At 24.8% G+C, this 21,174-nt stretch overlaps 6 protein-coding genes across 7 annotated transcripts; 2 read left to right on the top strand and 4 right to left on the bottom strand.

Moving 5' to 3' along the window:
* Nucleotides 1-30: 30 nt before the first annotated feature.
* On the bottom strand, nt 31-776 carry LOC128956216 (uncharacterized). Its single transcript, XM_054301904.1, has one exon. The coding sequence runs from the start codon at nt 767-769 to the stop codon at nt 32-34; it is 738 nt and encodes a 245-aa protein (XP_054157879.1). The 5' UTR covers nt 770-776; the 3' UTR covers nt 31.
* A 2,460-nt stretch (nt 777-3,236) lies between these two features.
* Nucleotides 3,237-4,227, bottom strand: LOC128956020 (zinc finger protein 184-like; the record flags this gene model as incomplete). The annotated part of the gene is made up of 2 exons (XM_054301701.1): nt 3,404-4,227; nt 3,237-3,321 (listed from the first exon to the last, which is right to left on the bottom strand). Coding segments are annotated over exons 1-2 (909 nt in total), but the record flags the coding sequence as incomplete, so codon positions are not given.
* A 697-nt stretch (nt 4,228-4,924) lies between these two features.
* On the top strand, nt 4,925-16,246 carry LOC128955451 (neuronal calcium sensor 1-like). Of its 2 annotated transcripts, none has more exons than XM_054301124.1 (6): nt 4,925-4,972; nt 11,395-11,507; nt 11,653-11,822; nt 12,020-12,098; nt 15,745-15,890; nt 16,035-16,246. In XM_054301124.1, the coding sequence occupies exons 2-6, from the start codon at nt 11,423-11,425 to the stop codon at nt 16,212-16,214; spliced, it is 660 nt and encodes a 219-aa protein (XP_054157099.1). In that variant the 5' UTR covers nt 4,925-4,972; nt 11,395-11,422; the 3' UTR covers nt 16,215-16,246. The 2 variants fall into 2 exon arrangements, with proteins under 2 accessions (XP_054157099.1, XP_054157098.1); XM_054301123.1 differs by lacking the exon at nt 4,925-4,972 and adding an exon at nt 11,199-11,252.
* Nucleotides 16,247-16,500: 254 nt separating this feature from the next.
* Nucleotides 16,501-17,321, bottom strand: LOC128956135 (tRNA wybutosine-synthesizing protein 3 homolog). Its single transcript, XM_054301815.1, has one exon. It carries the CDS (start codon nt 17,180-17,182, stop codon nt 16,544-16,546), a length of 639 nt encoding a protein of 212 aa, XP_054157790.1. The 5' UTR covers nt 17,183-17,321; the 3' UTR covers nt 16,501-16,543.
* A 175-nt stretch (nt 17,322-17,496) lies between these two features.
* LOC128955095 (peptidyl-prolyl cis-trans isomerase-like 3) lies at nt 17,497-18,372 on the top strand. The gene is made up of 3 exons (XM_054300732.1): nt 17,497-17,694; nt 17,789-18,069; nt 18,173-18,372. The coding sequence occupies exons 1-3, from the start codon at nt 17,617-17,619 to the stop codon at nt 18,297-18,299; spliced, it is 486 nt and encodes a 161-aa protein (XP_054156707.1). The 5' UTR covers nt 17,497-17,616; the 3' UTR covers nt 18,300-18,372.
* A 469-nt stretch (nt 18,373-18,841) lies between these two features.
* On the bottom strand, nt 18,842-20,113 carry LOC128956019 (alpha-(1,3)-fucosyltransferase C-like). Its single transcript, XM_054301700.1, has 2 exons — nt 20,098-20,113; nt 18,842-19,926 (listed from the first exon to the last, which is right to left on the bottom strand). Exons 1-2 carry the CDS (start codon nt 20,111-20,113, stop codon nt 18,842-18,844), a joined length of 1,101 nt encoding a protein of 366 aa, XP_054157675.1.
* Nucleotides 20,114-21,174: the final 1,061 nt, after the last annotated feature.

Genomic DNA, 21,174 nt, shown 5'->3' with positions numbered 1-21,174 from the left:
ATCTTAATTATATATACAATTATTAGCACAACTATTGAACATCTACTTTGACTAAATAGACAAATAAAAAACAAATTATAATTAATAAGATATTTAAAAAATTAAAATCATTTGGCGATGAATTGCACCACTGGTTGATGATTAGTGAAACCGTATTATTCCAGAAGCCTTGAGCTTGAGGTTCACAGCGTCGACCTAACTGTGCGGCCAAACAGTCCTTATAGATGATCAACGGCTGACAGGCTTCGGCTCCGACTTCAAAGCGTAACATTTTGGCCAAAACTAACGGCCACTTTAGATATGGTTTACTATTACTACTACTAATCAAATGATTTTCGCGGCAATCAATTGTTTTACGAGTTTCCTCAATACAGTAACCGTTTTCAATCAAATGTTTCATACCGTTTGATTGATTTGAACACAACTGGTTGGACACTGAATCCACAGTATGGACGACACGTTTGAGATGAGCAAAGTTAACATAAGACACACATTTCTGAAGATATTCTTCGTAACACTGTTTCAATTGATCCAATTGATGGCAAAACTCAATGAATTCTCGTTGATCTATCACTACATGACCTGTCGGTGATTTGTGGATCAGATCCTGAATGGTCGAGAAGTCACGTTCGAGATAGACGTGTAAACAGGAGTGCATACCTGTGTTCCTGCGATCGCAACACAGAATATATTGCATACCAATTGTTCCCATAATTATTAGTATTTTTATTATCAATAGCTTAGGAATTATATTCAAATTGACAAACATTTTATTTTATTTTTTAGGTTATAAAAAGTAATTATTAATTTAAGGAAAATGTCGTTAAATATATATATAAATAATTATTAGTATTATCGATAACGTGCTGTCAATTTCATGTCAAATAATTGTTGTTTATATACAATATATATAAATTGCTGTCAATTGATTAGACACATACATACAGATCACAACAACCACCACCACTAATGTCTCTTTTAAACCAAATATTTAACATTAAAACATTTACTGCCAAAAAAATATTATGAATAATAATAATATTAAAAACAAATCACTCCCTCATAAAATGACATCCTCTGCCAAAATAATATTATATTATTATAATTAAGAGAAAAGCACCGGTAGTTTTATAAAATAACTGTGCGTCTAATGTTTGAAATAATTTCTACTAATATACTGTACTTTATTTCATTGAATTATTTCATTGAAAAACTTCCGTAAAAATATCCTTAAGGTTAGTGTTTTAATAGCTTTAAACATGTTTTTTGTTGTTAAAACAAATATTATTAGTATAATATATTATAGTAGAATCACATTAATAAATTTCAATTACTGTTTAATTTATAATATTTTTTTTAAACAAACAAACAAACAAATAAAATATTATTAAATTATCATATTTTTTTTTTTTGATAAATAATTGTGAAATAAGAAAATTAGCTTTATTCAAAAATCGTTTTGTTTGTTGTTATCAAACAAATTTATATATATTTATAAACATTAGCATTATTTATTTTATTTCACCATTTATAAAAAAAATCAATATTTACATTTAATAAATGACTACTAGTATTACTACTACTACAACAAAATTATGACTACTATTACTACTACTACTGAAAATTAAATAAATATATGATATAACAAAACTTAGGAAAATAAATTCAAAACAAACAATATATTTTCCAACACATAGTACTGTAGTAATAGTATGTATAATGTTATGTAATTTTCCAACATTTTTTACATTATGTGGTGTTAGACACCCAAAAAAATACTTAAAAAACACACAAATCTATCCTATAATTTGAATGTACAGTAGAAAATACATGTTTATATGTGAAAGTCATAACATTTATATAATACTGTATAATAAATATGTTATACAAAAAAATGTATAGAAATTTGTAGTGAAAGTATAATATAAATGTCATAGACTGGTGGGCACCGATTGTGACAAATAATAATACATTTTTATAAATCAAACCAAATGTGGCATTTAATTGAAAACTCAAACAAAACTAAGATTCAGTAATACAGTAATAATAATAATAATTCTTAATAAAAATGTTCAAAAATAAATTGTAATGTAAATGTCATCAAATAATTTATGATAAATACAATAATAATATCACTTTACTTTTATAATAATAATAATAATTATTATAATATATAAATCACAACTAAAATAATAATAATAAACTAATAACTATTACTCTGGTATATTATGATTTGATATTTATTTATTTATAAATAACTATTTTTTTTATTCCTTTGATTATAAGAGTACATTTGAATTAAAGTATTTATTTTATTAAAAATTACTAAAAATATATTTATTTAACAGTTTAATTATATTCAAAAGTATATTAATATATATATAAATTAATAATTATCTAATATTAGCCACGAATAATTGTATATATATATTATATATTGTATAAATTGTATGCTTATGTATGTCATAGTTGTTAATACAGTATTACGATGACAATTGATGAGTTGATTTTTTATGGGCATTCATCAGATGAATTGATGCAAAATTTTTATCACAATCGCCGACATCGCAAACGTATGGTCGGACACCGGTATGCAAATCATGATGACGTTTGAGTTCAGTTTTATAGGCAAATTTTTTGTCACATTCGGGCCAATCGCATATGAATTTCAATTGTTTGTCAGTGTGTCTGGACTGGACATGATTTCGGAGGTCAACTTTTGACCCGAATGTCTTATCACAGTCTGGACAGCCAAATGGTCGTACATTCAAATGGGCTATATTTTTGTGGCCCTCAATCTACTCAATAAATTAGGGATCAATTTAAACAAACAAATAAAAAACAATCAAAATTAAATCAATCAATTAATTAAATAATAATAATAATTACATATGATTTGCGTTTAAATCGTTTATGACACCCCTGATAGTCGCACTGATAGGGCCTATCGGTCGAGTGTTTTATTGAATGGGCAGTCAGTATAGCCTTTGAGGCAAACTTTTTGCCGCAACCGTTGTGGTCGCAAACCCATGGATTTGTGTGCAGCCGCTTGTGTGTCATCAGACTTGTTGTGTCGTCGGGTTGGATGGTATAACCAAATAATTCAATTATTATTATTATTATCGGTAATTAAAATTCAAAAAATTTTCTTACAATTACCGGATTAATACTTACTTTGAATAATAAGGAAACGATTTATTACAGGGAATACACCGATACTTATACTCCTTGTTGTGAGTCTTCTTGTGTTTGAGAAGTCCTTTCGACGAGAAATTACTTTTACCGCAAACGTCACACGTCTTCGGGTTTGTATGTACTTCGCTGTCAATTAATAAAAGACACAAAAAATTAATAATAATAACAATTGAATTGAATGTCAACAGCAAAAAATGGTCACAAAAACCTATGTATATTAAGATCTCTTTCGTTGACATATTTGCGGTCACAATACGGGCATTGATAGCCTTGAGGTGATCGCAATCTGTCTCTTTCGTGGACATCGAATATATGATTCTTTAGCTGCTTTTCGGTGGCAAACATCTGTTCACAAAACGGAACGCTACAGATGTGTGGATTCAGATGAAGATTCAGATGAATGGATAGACCGACTGAATTGAAGTGTTGGCCACAGAATTTGCATTCAACGAGATTCGAGACAATCACTTCATCGATAGTTTCGTCCTTTTGTTTCTTATCGCTTCCGATATCTTCTTCAATTGGTTTTTGTTTGCTGTATGTCTTCAAACACTTTTGATTTGGTAATTGATTAAAGTCTTTAAGTTGATTGTCATCATAAAGGTCTGGAACACTGATTTCGTCGACAATTTCCTCTCTAATAATGGATCTATTATTAGTGTCTTCAGTGTTCAGTCGTTTCGAAATCTTTGTATTTGTCTTGTGTTTGTTTTCTTTGACCACATTTTTCTGTAAATTGATGGCCATTTTGATCTTCTCGACAATAATCTCGTCCAAAGCCTGTTTCGGTTTCGTCGCTGACACACCACTTGTGGTAGCAATTGATTGGACAGCCATAGCAATGGTCGACGACTCGCAGACATTGTCTGAATGATGGACACGACTGTAGTGTTCATCGGATTCAGCAATGGTTTGACTAAAATGATTACATTTTGAACACTGATATATAATACGCGATATGAAGACGTGTTTGTCTTTGAATATTTGATTTCCTCTACACGTGTATTGACTTCCGTGGTATTGAAGTGACATATTTTTTTTGTAGTTACTGTTAGTCTTCAGGAATCAGATGGAAAAAATCTGGGATCAGATATACCCACAAAAAAGTCATTTAGATTTTCACACTTGAAGTTTGTCAAACAAATGGACTCCTTTTGCAAGAGATTTCGACAAATACGACATCTCTTGTCAAATGTCTTCATAAGAGGTTTGTGTAGACTCTCTGTCAAAAAGTAGTCCATCAGATGGCTTATCCTTTGCTCTGGTGGTGTCAGCCGGCGATCAACCAGTGATTTATCAATATTCTTGAAGAGAGAGAGAGAGAGAGAGAGAGAGAGAGAGAGAGAGAGAGAGCATCCAATGCTTTGATCCGCAGTGTCTACACATGTCTATTGATTTGTGAGACCAGCTCTTCTTCTTCATCATTACTGATCTCTTCAAAAGTATTGTTATTTGTTGTCTGGAGAGCTCACTGACTATATATTAATTCAATGGTGTATTCAAAGGACTGGTTCAAGACTTCAAGAATATTCTGTTCAAATAAAATAATATTTTCAAGAATTATATTCTCTGGTTATATATATATATATACTGTATATTCTCTGTTATATAATTTAAACTTTATTACTATTATACTAAACTTTTTTTTTAAAAAAACATTGTTTTTTCGTTTTATACGAAAAACAATGTATTATAAGATTAATATTTTTTATTATTGGTAGTCATCATTGTTAAAGAAAAAAACACACCAACAAAAAAACATCACACAATTATAAAGGTATGTATATATTTTTATAACAATTTATATATTGTTAAAATTTTTAATTTTAATTATATATATATATAATGTATATATTTTTTTGTTAATACAATATTATTATTAGTTAAAATAAATTAAGTGTTGATGAATTTAAGATAAAAATTTTTAGGAGATTATTAATATTAAAAAATTTTTTTGCAAAATAAAAAACTTTTTTTTATTTTGTTATAATTTGTAGTGACAAATAAATCTGTCTATTGTATAGTTAGAAAATAATTTGAACTGATTTTTTTTACAATTGAATTTCTCTCTTAACACACAATCATTTTTATTTTTATTTATATGTAAAATAGAGAATAAGAAAAAAACATTATTGAATGACATTTTCAATTAATTTTTTAAATACTAAAAGATTTTATAAAAAGATTTATATGATTTGATAAATATTTTATACTCAATGAAAAATAATTGTTTTTTCTGGAGTTCATAGACAGACAAATAGCTTTAAGTTAATTAATTGAATTTATTTTATATTTTGATAAATGAATTGCCAATATATATACATATACTGTATATATCATATATTAGTATTGCAAAACAAAATATATTCAATATATACAGTAATGTATATAGAATTTTATATTTAATAGTTATATACATTTGTGTTATTTTATTTGTCTGCAAAAAATATTTCCATAATTTAACATAATTCTGACATTATGTTACATAATAAAACTAAACAATGATAAATTGTATATATTGAATATTACTGTATGCACCAAATATAGTACTTAATAATAATAATAATATTAATATTATTATGTTGCACAATAAACTGCAACATATTATAAATGATAATATTAATAAGCATATTGTTTCAATTTATGAAATATAAATAAAAGTTTCAAAGATTTTATTATGTAAATAAATAATTGAATTTTAGATTATTTCTTTGATTGTTTTAAACGTGTATTTAAATTTAATACAGTAAATATATACAGTATTACTGTATAAAACCAAAAATTTTATAAAATAATCATAAGTAAACATGTTTGTCATATATAAACTGATATATGTATAGAATATTATACAAATTTTGTTGACTACTAATAATAGCCATAAAAATTTATTACAATTTATATATACAATATTATAATTTATACTTTATATATATTCTATAACAACTAAATGAATTAACCTCATAATATAATAATTAAGTAAACTACTTAATTTAAGTTCACATGTTATTAATTTTGTTACACACACACACACACACACACACTAATGTTGTATAATGTAAATATATGGGTTAATCAGTTAGTATTATAATATCATACCAGTCCTCCAAATAACAACTATATTAACTACCATTAAATGGGTGTAATTATAATATATCTTGTTTATTATGAGTAGAGAGTGAGTGAGTGAGTGAGTGAGTGAGTGAGTGAGTGAGTGAGAGAGAGAGAGAGAGAGAGAGAGAGACTGTATTTATATATGTTGTGAAATAAACATAATCATGTAATAAATAAAATCAAAAAAAAAGAGTAAAGTCTATGAAAAAAATCAATTTTTGTGAAAAGCTTTGTGACATTAACAACAAAAAACACAATAATAAATCACTAAATCTTAAGACTATTACTATTAGAAATTTTTGTGTTGTGTGACTTACATTTCAAATGATTAACTACTTTAATATTATTATTATTATTATTATTATTATTATTATTATTATTGTTCAAAGTGTTTATGCAATAAAAGTTTTTAAAAATGTTGTTTTTTTATTTTTGAAAAATAAATTGGTTCACTAATATTGTACAACATTTTATTATTATATAAACTTTTAAGAGACAGAAAAAAAACATTTTTCAAACATTCAATAGTTTTTTTATGAAAAAATTAATTTAATTATACTACTGTACATAAAATTAAAATATTGTAATAGTATTATATAAACAAATTATAGGTTAAAAATAGTTTAATAGTATTATTTTCAAATTTAGTTATTAATAATAAATGTTTAGAAAATTACTGGAGAAAACATATAATTTTTTAATTTCAATAAATTTTGAATTTTATGAACAAAAATGTTAATTAAAAATTTTACAGTCGACTTGTTTTTTTCTGGTGATACTTAATGCTCAAAAATAATATATTTTTAATTATATTTTTCAACGAGACTTTTCTATGCAACATAAAAAATTTTAAAAATAAATAAAAAATAAATATTATGATTTTCATAAATTATATAATAAAAATACAGTATTATTAATAAAATTTAATTAAAAAATGCTTATAATAAGTATATCATATATATTAATAAAGACATTACATCAACATCAACAACAAAATACTGTGGCATCAAATAATAATAATAATAATAATAATAATAGCTTTATTATAAATGTCATCATCAATAACAAAACAATTATTTTATTATATATATTATATATATACTGTATATATGTATTTTTGTATTATGATGATAAATTTCATATAATATCCAGATAACATTATTATCCGAGATTTTTATACCCAATTTTTGTTGTTGTTATTGTTGCAGTTAATACAGGGATATGTCAAATAAAGTGCTTCAAAATATTTTTGTTGCATATATATGATTATAGTAATAGCAATAATACTACTACTATTACTACTACTACTACTACTACTACTACTACTACTAATAATAATAATAATAATACAGTCCAATCGATTATCCCAACAATTGAATGAATGTTAGAGTTCATCACTGAATAAATGTATATAAATTTATATATAAAATTATATATATAATTCATATACAAAAAAAAATACTAAAACACATTGTATTATAGATTTATAAGTTAATACTTTATATAACACTTTTTTGATATATATTTTATTGTTGTTGTTGTTTTTATAAAAAATATAATATATTACTTTAAAAAATAATAAAATAAAAAACCATATATTTTATTAAATTATACAAAAATAAAATAAAAAATATTGTTTTTCTCTCTATGATCATCAATAGGTTTGCCATCAATAGGTTTGACATTTTTGTTTGACACTGTTTTTTTGTAGTTGAAAACTAATACAATATATTACTTGTAATTTCTATTTTCCTTTAAAAAACTTATTGATAGAGTGAAAGAGTGTACTCAACAATATATTTATATACAGTATTTATAATATATATATATATATCTAAAAAAAAATTTTTGTAAAATAAATATTATAACAAAACTACTATACAGTAGATTATATTTATATATATAAAAAACATAAAATCTTATGTACTTCACTACATTATATTGTTAATCCATATAAACTCTATGTGTTTGTGAACTCAACTCAATGAAACTACTCTACAACTCAAATAACAATATTATTATTATTTGTTTCAATGTATATTATATCGTCGCCCATACCATTAAATTGTATTATATGATAATAATCTCTTTTTTGAAATTATTTTTATATTTGTATCATACAATACAGTGAGTGCGAGAGAGAGAGAGAGAGAGAGAGAGAGAGAAATCCTATATAAAAATATTAATACAAATATCCAGTTGTACCTAAAGTTAGTTAATTGCAATTTTAATAATATATTAGCTGTTTTGCATACAAAAAAAATCAATATGAGTTCAAAATAATAAAAAATAAAATAACATTATTTAACAAAATAAAACAAACTTGTTTAGTGACCAAATATTTATTCATTTACACATTTATATTATCATATATAATGTAAATACCATTAGTTCTAGTTTTAGTAATTAATAGACAAATTTTATTAATTATATACCGGTAAATATATAAACAGTATTATATAATATCTATATAAGTGTTATCAACATCTGACAGTTATTATTCTTGTATGTATTGGACAGTTAGTTAGATAAGTAGTCATTTGCACTCAAACATACAGACATTGGTAGCTTAGAGCATCTATAGATGAAGATTATCAATAATAGGCAATCTTATCATTACATATGCAATAGTCAGTATTGTAGTGATGGTGATGGCATTTTTTAATGGATATAATATTAAAATGCTACTATTGTTTATTTATTTAACACTAGTATTATTAGTAATTGCATTTTTACAGATATATATATATATATATATATATATACTGTACTGTATATTCTGTTATATTATCCAAAATAAAGTACAAGTGCCTGACTCGACAAATAAAATACTAAGTGTGTGTATGTTTGTTGTTGTTGTTATATTACATGTTATCTACCGGTGCATAATCAATATTTACTTATTTTATTTTACTTGTTTTGTTGGTAATCCAAATATTAATGGTAGATAAAAATATGAATATATATATAATAATAATAATAGATAGTATTTTTTGTTGCATTTATTACGTGATAATAAATAATTTTTTTGTTTTTGCAAATATATTAAATAAAACTCTTTTTGTTTTACTTCACATCAATAATCAAATTGATTAGAAAGTGTATAGAAAATATCGTATAGTATTGAATATTATATTGAAATAGTTTATAGAAAATATATGTAATATAAATGTATAAAATAAATAGTTAAAATAAAATAATAATTAATTTAAAGCTAATAGAAATGTCAATAAATATGTATTATAAACAGTATATATAATATAGCATATTTAATTATATAATTGTATATAAATTATAAACAATTGTATATTATTATTATTATTATTTTTATTATTACTAGTATTATAAATAATAATTGAATTTAACAATTTTATTTTCTCTAACACCAAAATTGATTTATTTAATAAAATAAATAGTTTTTGGATTTTTTACAAATAAACTAATGATACACTTGAGTTAGCAAACTAAAAGTGTGTATTGATTAAAAAAATAAATATATAAAACAAATTTCAATTGCAAAATGTAATGGTGTGCTAAAGCAAACCAAGTTTAATATAAATTTATATATTATTATAATACAGTATATACTATATATATATATATTGCATCAATTAATTCAAATTTACATTTTGCGACAACAATTACACTACATTTGACATCGACATTGATATTAGTGTCGGATATAACTCCAGCTGTGAACAACTTGTATTGTATTGTATTATAGTATTACAATTGTATATCTTTTTTTGAAAAACTATTTGATTATAATAACAAATTACAAATTTCTATTAATTAGCATATTATTAAAAAAAACTAAAATCATTAGAATATTCTGTTAACTGCTAATCATTATAAATTTTAAAAAATATTCAGTTATTTTTTTTTTGTTTAAAACACTTTTATGGTTTGAAAATGCTAATTATATTAAATTATATATAATGGTTTATATTTTATAAAATTTTTCAATATTTTTTGATGTTATAACTAAAAGAATTTTAAATCAAGTGTTTACAAAAACCATATAAAATTATAAATTTAATAATAATAATAATAATAATAATAATAATAATAATAATAATAATAATAATAATATAGTATATTTTATATTATACATAAAAAATATGCGCAAACATTACAAATAAATTGCTACAAAAAAATTTTAACGGCGACGTCCACAGAATATTCTGGGCTTTAATATCAGAGAAATATAAAAAATAAAATAAATTTGAATTAATTTGAATGTCAATGAATATTATATATATACTGTAGATATATATCAACATTTACAGTATGTCTACGGTTTTCACAGTAATTATAATTATTAAAACATTAAAATATCAAACACAGCAAACGCTATATTAAACAATTTAAAAAGTAATCACACATTTTTATTAACCTATTGTAATCATGAATGCATTTAATATACACTGTATATAACCAACAAAATAAAACAAAATGTTATTCACAATAGATTTTTGCATAAGTTATATATGTTTTAGCAAATTGATGTACACATACTGTAAATACATACTGTATATCTTGTTATCATTATATACTGTATTATACAGTAGTTGGAAAATGGTAATGAAAAATGCTGTACACGTAATGTATAAGGGAATGGTAGCCCAAAAATCATACCAAACATACCACACACACACACACACACACACACACACACACACACACACACACACACCAAATACCACACCAAACTCAAGGTTTACGTTATTTTGGCCGTAAATGTAGTTATGGTTACTTTCATATGTAACTCACTCACCAAAACTTCATTCAACACCGCAATAACGAGAGAGAGAGAGAGAGAAAAAAAACTTTTTTGTTTCAATATATTTATTTTGTATTGAATCCAAAAAACACATCGATATATCTAACAAACATATATACAGAATATATACACAACTCTTTATTTTCGTATATGAAAACTATGGGTTAACTATTTTTTTAAAAAATATACTAAATATATATTCTATATATTTTAAATTAATAATCTAATAAATAATGCTATTTAAGAGCTAATGCTAATCTTATTGTATATATTTGTATAATATCTTATATATATTTTTATTGTAGACTTAATATTTGTGGCAATAATCGGAGTATGCTTTTGGTAATTATGGGTAACTTTCAGCTAAAAGGCAACTCCGATGGCGTCAACTTCAAAGAGTTGGCGTCCACTACACCGTGTATGTAATGTGTTTTAAATTTATAGTCATATTTATATTCAAATATATATATTTTTAAAACAAAATTTAATTTTTAAATGTTATTAAATTTTTAAAAATTATTTTTAAAATTAAATTATCAACAAAAAAAACAAAATACATACAGTTTCAAGCAAACAGCTCAAGGAATGGTACTCCGAGTTTATCCACGAGTGTCCCAATGGAGAGATGGATAAAAAGACATTTATGGACAACTTTGGTGAACACTTTTTCCCGGCCGACGGAAATACTGTCAAATTGGCTGAATATGTGTTCAAACGATTTGATACAAATCAAGTAAATGTTTGAATGAATGATAAATTAATAAAATAATTCAATTTTGTTTTTTTCTTGTTTTTTATCAAAAAAAAAAATAAATAAATTAGATTTATAATATTTTTTAAAATTTAATATAATTTTATAATAACTTTTATGTTTTTTATATAAAATGTTTTTTTTTTGTTTATTTTTCAACAAATTTTATGTACAAAAAGGATGGATCCATTAGTTTTGCTGAATTTATAAATGCAGTTTCAATCCCTTCTCGTGGAAATATAGACGAAAAACTTGATTGTAAGTAATTATGTATTTTTTAAAAACTTTTTTATATAAATTATTATTATTTATTTTTAATTTAATAATAATAAAGTTAATACACTAATAGTTTAGTACTGTTAAGGCTAAGTATAATTTAATATATATTCTATATATTGATAAGTAAATAATTGTTATAAGTTTTAAATACAGTGGTAATAATGATTTTCTAGTCAATCTTTTTAGACACATTGCTTCTACAAACATAATAAAATACATTTTAAAATAATTAAGTTTTTTTTCTTTTAGTTTCTAGTGTCTAATGATATAATTAACAGAAATCTATTTATCTTTGAAACTTGAGTTTTAGATGTTAGCGCCACAACACACACACACTATATTGCATAATAATTGCTTACAAATACTGTACAATAAAAAAAAATTTGAAATAAACTTATATAAATTAAATACAGAAACCCAATTGAAAAACAGTCTTAATGTTTAACAGTAAACTAATGATGAGTCAAGAAAATGAAATGTTTTGTAAGTATGTCTATATGTCTACTGTATGTATGTATGTGTGTGTGTGTGTGTGTGTGTGTGTGTGTGTGTGTGTGTGTGTGTGTGTGTGTGTGTGTGTGTGTGTGTGTGTCTGTGTGTGTATGTGTGTGTGTGTGTGTTTGCGTGTTATCTAAGATTTGCAATTTTTCTGGACTACTAATTAATTGTATTTAATGTCAAATACAAACAGTTATAATGTATATAAAACAACACTAACATACTGTATAAACACGATAATAATGAACGAAACATTCATTCATTCAATTGATAGTTTGCATCTCTCTCTCTCTCTCTCTCTCTCTCTCTCTCTCTCTCTCTCTCTCTCTCTCTCTCTCACTAAATGAATGAATGGTTCAAAATCTATATCAACAAATTATTTGTCAAATTTTTCAATTAGTGTTATTTGTTTCTTTGTTAGTTAAACTTTTACTCAATAATTATATACATTTATATCAAAAGTATTTGATATTTAATTTTTGTCACTATTAATTAAAATTAGTTTTTAAAAAATATATGTATATATATATATAATTTTTGTTCATTTGTGATGAAAAATTTTATGCAATCAAATGTTACTGTTTTTGAATAGCCTTTTAATTAATTTCATTCACTATTATATAAATGGATATGTTTTTACATAAAAATGTATTTATGTATATTATAGTAATTATGTAGAATATAATAATTATATATAATATAGTAATTATATAAATATTATTTTTTAAATAATATATTAATATACACTGTATTAGTGCGTAATCAACAAAATGTTTTGATCCTAAAAATAACATGACTTATATAGTGTATACAAATAAATTTATTTTATAAACCAAATTCTACATTAAATGGCATTCAATTATATTAAACAAAATGTCAAAAATAATTATTGATTGCATTTAACACTTTAGCCAGAATAACACACTCTATTAGTGTACTGTATATAAAATTTTACATTTTTTAAAGCTTATTATATACGGTATTTTGTTATATTAAACATATGGTATAGTATTAAAAACATTTTCTAAATTATATTTTATATCGTTTGAATAGCAATTTTTAAACTATAGTATATACACTTTATATTGTTATATTAGTTGACCTACACATTAGCCTCTATAATATAAGATAACAAAACAAATCGATTTTAAATAATTTTGTTAATTGAAAAATTATTTTTATTTTCAGTATATAATTAGATACTAAATTTTTAAAAAAAATAAATATCATTATTATTAAAAGCTTAGTGTGTGACGCTTAAAATTTTAATATATAAAATTAATATAAAGCACTGTATGTGTGCTAATTGATATTGATTAATTAATAATTAACATGTTGAGTGAATATTGAAAATAAAATATAATTATCACATTTATATAAAAGGGGTTTTCATTAATCTCCGGCACGCGGTTTTTGCTATAATTCTTAAACGGAGTGAGATATATTAATTTTGTAAAAAGTGTTTTAAAAAGTGATTTACGCGTGATAATATAAAATTAAAAATTTTTAATTTTGATCATGTGATCATATTTATTCTTGGATGTTTGCAAACCACTATGTCAGAATCTAACCTATAAATGTTAGAATAAATTTTCAATAGCATATTTGTAAAGCTTAAATTGAAAATTTATGGGAAGAAAAAATTTTTGAAATTGGTCGGAAAATAAATTTTTTATGGCTTTTCAAACATGTGGAAAAACACATTATAAGAAAAAGTAAAAAATAATATGACGTTATTTATGGACAGTAGACTCTTATTAGATAAAGATTTTAATACTATAACTTATTCTAAAAACAAAATTTTTTTATGTCGAATATTTTTTTAGATAATCAAATTTAATTAAAAATTATATTATCGAATTACAATGTTGTGTTTTTTATTTTAATTTGATTATCTAAAAAAATATTTGACATAAAAAAATTTTTTTATTAGAATAAGTAATAGTATTAAAATCTTTATCTAATAAGTGTCTACTGTCCATAAATAACGTCATATTATTTTTTACTTTTTCTTATAATGTGTTTTTCCACATGTTTGAAAAGCCATAAAAAATTTATTTTCCGACCAATTTCAAAAATTTTTTCTTCCCATAAATTTTCAATTTAAGCTTTACAAATATGCTATTGAAAATTTATTCTAACATTTATAGGTTAGATTCTGACATAGTGGTTTGCAAACATCCAAGAATAAATATGATCACATGATCAAAATTAAAAATTTTTAATTTTATATTATCACGCGTAAATCACTTTTTAAAACACTTTTTACAAAATTAATATATCTCACTCCGTTTAAGAATTATAGCAAAAACCGCGTGCCGGAGATTAATGAAAACCCCTTTTATATATATTATATTATTAAAATAATATTATAAAATATTCACTAATGACATTAACTTATTAAAAATGTTTATCTAATTAATGAAAAATTTTTAATTAAATTAATTAGACATATCTTTTTTGATTTTTGTTTTGTTTGTAACTTAAATTTATTTTTAAACATTTAGAAGTTCGTAATGTTTAAAATAATTAATATTATACTAAAATAACTTTAAAAAACAAGTTCACGGTTAATAAAATCAATAATCAATTTTTTTAATCAATTTAATCAAGGTAAAAATAAATCTGGGTAAGGGTTTTCGGTTTCAGCCCTTATTACTAAAATGTTAACAATTGATATTTATCTAAAAAATAATGGTGATCCAAAAACTAAATTACCTTATTTATATATATATATATATATATATATATATATATTTATATACAGTATATAATTAAATGCCAGTATAGTGAAAGGTCAATTAAATCGTAAAAACTAAAGGTTATCAAAATACTATATATACAGTGATATTTGATATAATATACTAATAATAATAATCAGGGAATCATCATATCATTTGGGAAGACCATCAAACAAACAAACAAAAACAAAAAAAAAGTCATTTCATAACATTTCGACAAACTTTCCTAATATATTGATTTTAGGATTTCATTTAATATTCAAACACATTATTGGATTTAGAGATAAGCATAATAATAATAAAACAGATAATAATTTTAGAGATAAACAAAAATATAATTTATAAAATATAGTAATTATTGTATTATTATTATTTTGTTTGTTTAGGGTGTTTCTCAATTTACGACATCGATGAAGATGGTTATATTACCACCGATGAGATGGCAAATGTGATTAAAGCTATTTTCCGACGACGAGGACTACGACTTGATATAGACTCTAAAGTCCAAGAGATTTTCAACAGAATGGATATCGTAAGTAATAGACAACAATCAAAGACAATATAATTAAATTAAAATATATATATATATCTTAAAAATCAAAATTAAAAATATTATTTATATAATTAATAGTAAAATAAGTTTTTTTATTGTCATTTGTTTTTTTCGGATCTACAGAATAAAGACGGAGTTCTTAGTAAAGAAGAGTTCATCAAAGGCTTCAAAACGGATCCAACAATACTAAGTGCTTTAGTGGCCGAACAGTGCAATAATACCGGTGCCGCCGCCGGCGGTGGAGACCTAAATAATAGGCCAAACAATAACCAAACGACAAACAATTCATTGCAACCGAAATAATAAATTAAAAAAAAATAAACTCAACTGTAAATTAATAGCTATTATTATTATTATTTATTATTATTATTATTATATATAATAATAACAAAATAATTGTAAAAATAATTTCTTATTTAAAAAACAATTTATTTCATATTTTGTTTATAAAACACTGAAAACAAAATTTATTTATTATTATTTTATAAATTATATATTTTCAAAAAACACTACTAATTCAATAAAAATAATAAAATATATGATATAATAATAATAATGTTATAACTTATATATATATATAATTACCGTAATGTTATATAAAACAAAATAAAATATATTAATCGATACCACAATTAATAATCACTATTTAATTGATCACACAATGACTTAACAGATGAATAAAATTTATTGATTTTCGCAAAGTTTTGTCTCAACTTTTCATTAGCGATGTCTGTAATGTGTTTGATATAGTCTTCGGAGACAATCAAACGATTGTCGCAAATGATGGGCACTTCCAGTGACGGACAGTTACGGACGGCAACAATAAAGCGCTGTTTTTTGCTAACTGTTAGACCAGAGTTACGAAAACCGCAAGCGATGGCCACTTCAAGCAGCTGTCGGGCGGCCAGCAAACCGTCGGCACAGACGTGCAAAACAAACGGTTCGACTTTGAATGAACCAAATGGCGGACAATCGGCAGGGCTTTGGATGGCCGCCAATATGTCTTGCGATTGGACCAAATCGTGTGATATGAACAGCCATTTGGCACTAGATTTAACATTTTGTACGGTACTGTCGGCCAAAACGGTTATCCGTCCCGAACACGAACTGGTCGTATAGTAGACCCGACAGTCGTTCAGTGTTGTAATCAACGGAACAATTGGCTCATCAATGGATCCCTTAAGACTCAGGTCTTGTTTTCCAATCAGTTGTCGACTCTTTTCCTCTGCAAAACGTTTTGTCAGCCGCTTATCGGCCGCCGTTTTGTCCATTTTGTTGTGTTTTTGTCTGTCACTGTCATAAAATTAATTAATAAAATGTTTTCAATTGTTTTTTTTAATTATTTATTATTATTGTTTGTAATATTAATCACAAAATATTTATTATTTTATTTGTTATTTAAAAAACATATAATAATAATAATAACAAACAGTTGTTATTATCATATATTTGACAACACATGTGAATCACACTAACTGTTCACATATAACGTGACGGAGGGATGACTTAAATTTGATAATAGATTTGTATTAATATATTTGTAATGAATAAAAACGGGTTATTATTATTATAGAGTACTGTAGTATTTGATTGATTTGTTTGTAAAGTGTTTTATGTGGTTATTATGAAATGCCGTATCAATTGATTGATTGATTGAATGACCACTTCTTGAACAGACATTACTTGACTATTACTTTCAGTCTTCATGTCTGTCACACTTCACACCGATTTAGGCGACATTAAGATAGAGTTGTTTTGCGAAAAGTGTCCAAAAACTTGTGAGGTTTGTATCTTCAGAGCTGATGACCAGTTGTTTATATATTTGATCCATCATTTGTCTTGTTGTCGGTGTCTTTAAAAACTGTTTTTTTTTGCAGAACTTCTTGGCCTTATGTGCTTCGGATTACTATAATGATAGTCTGTTTCACCGAAACATCAAAGGCTTTATGGTCCAAACGGGTGACCCGACCGGTACCGGCAAAGGCGGCCAAAGTATTTGGGACGACAAGTTTGAGGACGAAATACACAACGATCTCCGACACAACAGCCGCGGCACTGTTTCGATGGCCAACAACGGCCCGAATACTAATGGATCGCAGTTTTTCATTACTTACGCCAAACAGACACATCTCGACCTGAAGTATACAATCTTCGGAAAGTATGTCTTCACAAACAGACAAAACAATTAGTTTTTGTGTCCAATAAACTGAATGTTTCTTCAAATTGATTTTGATTTTCTTATATTTTTGATGTTTTTAAAGAGTCATCGACGGTATGGAAACATTGGACGAATTGGAGAAACTGGCTGTGAATACGAAAAACTTTCGGCCGCTGAACGACACCCGCATTACTGGCGTCACAATACACGCCAATCCTATTGCTAAATGATTTTAACTGCATTTTCATACCATTATTAAGTGATATAATAATAATAATAATAATAATAATCATTATCTCATTAGACAACTTTACATCAAAAAAAATTGTTTAATACAATAATTTATTTATAATATATTTTTTGGTTATAAATTTTTTTATTTACCGTAGTATTGATTTTACAATAAAAATAAAACGATTGACAGTGAAATACATGGGATTTTTTATCACACTTTGCTGTAAAACTGATTTATGAAACATTTATATGAATATTGAATTGAATTACAGTAAAAATAATTATATTATCATATCATTAGCCGTATATATATATATATATTACCGGTACTGTTATATATAAAAAAATATTTTACAAACTATTATACATTTGTTTCTATGTGTATATAAATCTTAAGATATGTTTGTTTAGAGGAGAGTGGATGAGGATTTTGGACAGCAGTGGGATAACCATCGAGAAACCATCGATGGATAAAATGATTTGAAGGACATGAATAAGAAAGTGATTAAGATTTTATAAAGTCTTTTACTAATTAAATTTACCGAAAATTCTTCGTTGGACTCCATTTTCTACACTCGGCTTCGGTGAACCACCAGTGCTCCAGATTGTCCCACACTTTGACCGGTTCGGTCGGATCGTTGAGCTTCTGGCATATTTGGCAACTATAGTGTTGTCCAGTCAGCTCATAGTCGCGTTTCCATTTGAAATATTCGTTATACTGTTTGGGATTTTTACTTAAATACAACAAATATCTGGCCAAATGTCGGGGCGAACTATAGGACAGTGCATCGATGGACGTCTTCTGTGGAGCAATACTTCGATAATCAGATCCACCGAAAACTATGGGAATTATATCGTAGTGAAGTGTATCGAAATATTTTTCGGTAATATAATCGCGACAAATGGAGTTCTCGAAGGCCAAAATAAATCGATATTTTCGTGATATTTGGTCCAAACATTTTGGCGACATTTTCGGCAAACAAACTTTGTCACCACATTTGCCGTAAACATCTACGGGAACTGTTTTCTTTAGTTCTTCGACATACATCTCGCGATTGCTATCAGTCCTACAATTACTGGCCATCCATACGATCATTCGACTCTTGTTTTGTGCATAATTAGCATCGCCTCTATAACTTGGATTTGGTTCTGATCGGTGTCTAAATATGGGATTCAAAAATATGTCCGAACCGTATCGATAAGTGGCCGTCCAATTGATGAGTCCTTCAATTTTGTGCAATATTTTCGGCGTATTTGCCGGCGATTCCTGATTCAACAAAATGTACCGTTGATTTGGTGTCCGAATTGGTGGCCAATCTTTGAGATCCAGATCACGCAAATGAAAAATAACGGCATCGCTGTCTACGAGATAACTTCGGTTTGATGTAAATAAACAATTTTTTTTAGTCAAACAGTTAGACGATTCGTATAATGACTGAACATAATTGGTTTGACCGAAGAATGTCGTCCACAATAGGATTATCTTTTGCTTATTTTTTGTATTATTATTATTATTATTATTATCGACTAAATTGTTTGTGAATAAGTTATGGCTAACAGTTTGCTGATGACTAATATCATTGGAAAGTATGGCTTTGGTTGGCGAAGAATATAAAGAATATTCTGTAGTAAATGGACTCCATTTGCGATAATTAAGAAAATTATATAAAAAACAATTCAATGCAAACAATATTAATAAAATACCGCAAATGACAATCACTGTTATCAATCGTTTTCGTCGATTTTTAATTTTATTATTATTATTGTTGTTATTATTAGTTAATAATTTGACACCACTTTTGTAAACCATTTTTTTTAATTAATAAAATTATTTTGTTGTCGATATATCTATTATTATTAGATAATATTATAACATTTGAAATATAATTCTTTAGTTTTAAATATTAAAAAAGATATTATTGTAATGAAATGAAATATATTTGAGTCTCAAATTTTTTTTTAGATGATTTTAATGTTTGCATTACTGTTTAGTCATTTTAAATGTCAATTACATTATATACAGTACTGTACGGTATATAAGCTAATATTTTTTATACAATTTGATAAAAACATTGACCTCTGGTTTAGTGTTATCTATTATCTATTGGATGACTGCATCACCTTTTTTCAGATAATTTATTTATTATTAATTTTATTATATTATATCAATTTATTAGTTTGTTATTTTTTTGTGGGTGAAAAATTTTGGCCAAATATAATACTTATTATATATTATAGTAAAATAAATAAATTATAGATGAGTAATACTTATGCTAAACAATGTAAATTTGAGATCATTAATACAATATCTGTTAGAAATAATATACTAAATTTAAATAATTAATATTATTATCATATACTGTATATATAAAAAGGATTATTGATATAATAAAATAAATTAATGACTTTACTAAACAAATTTTATTATTATTATTATCACTGTATTTTTATTATTGTCAATTTAATTATTAATAAAAAAATATTAAATAAATAATTTTGAGTGATTTGTGTTATACATAAATAGATAGATAATAATAATAATAATATTAAACATTTTTTTTACTAAACATCGCAATCACATTATAAATCACTAAATTATATATAAGTTTATTGTACTGTACTATAGGTATAAATATTTATAAAAGACAATAACAATAACGATAAATTAAATATATAACTATTTATATCACTAAATAAATTGAATTAATTTAAATCACATAAATATTATGATAATAAACGAGTAGTCAGTCCATCAAATGGATGTAAAACTGGATGCGTTTTGTTATGGTTTTTAGGGATGCAATGGTTTGGGGTTTAGAGCATGCGTTTCAATCAAATCAAAACACTGTTATCCAACTGAAGTCCTAATAT

Source organism: Oppia nitens, unplaced genomic scaffold (assembly GCF_028296485.1).
Source record: "Oppia nitens isolate AA-2021 unplaced genomic scaffold, nextdenovo-longstitch-racon4-pilon3 scaffold2_pilon_pilon_pilon, whole genome shotgun sequence".
Lineage (NCBI taxonomy): Eukaryota > Metazoa > Arthropoda > Arachnida > Sarcoptiformes > Oppiidae > Oppia > Oppia nitens.
The sequence above is the reverse complement of the archived record's forward strand: the minus strand, read 5'-3'. Positions and strand labels throughout refer to the sequence as shown.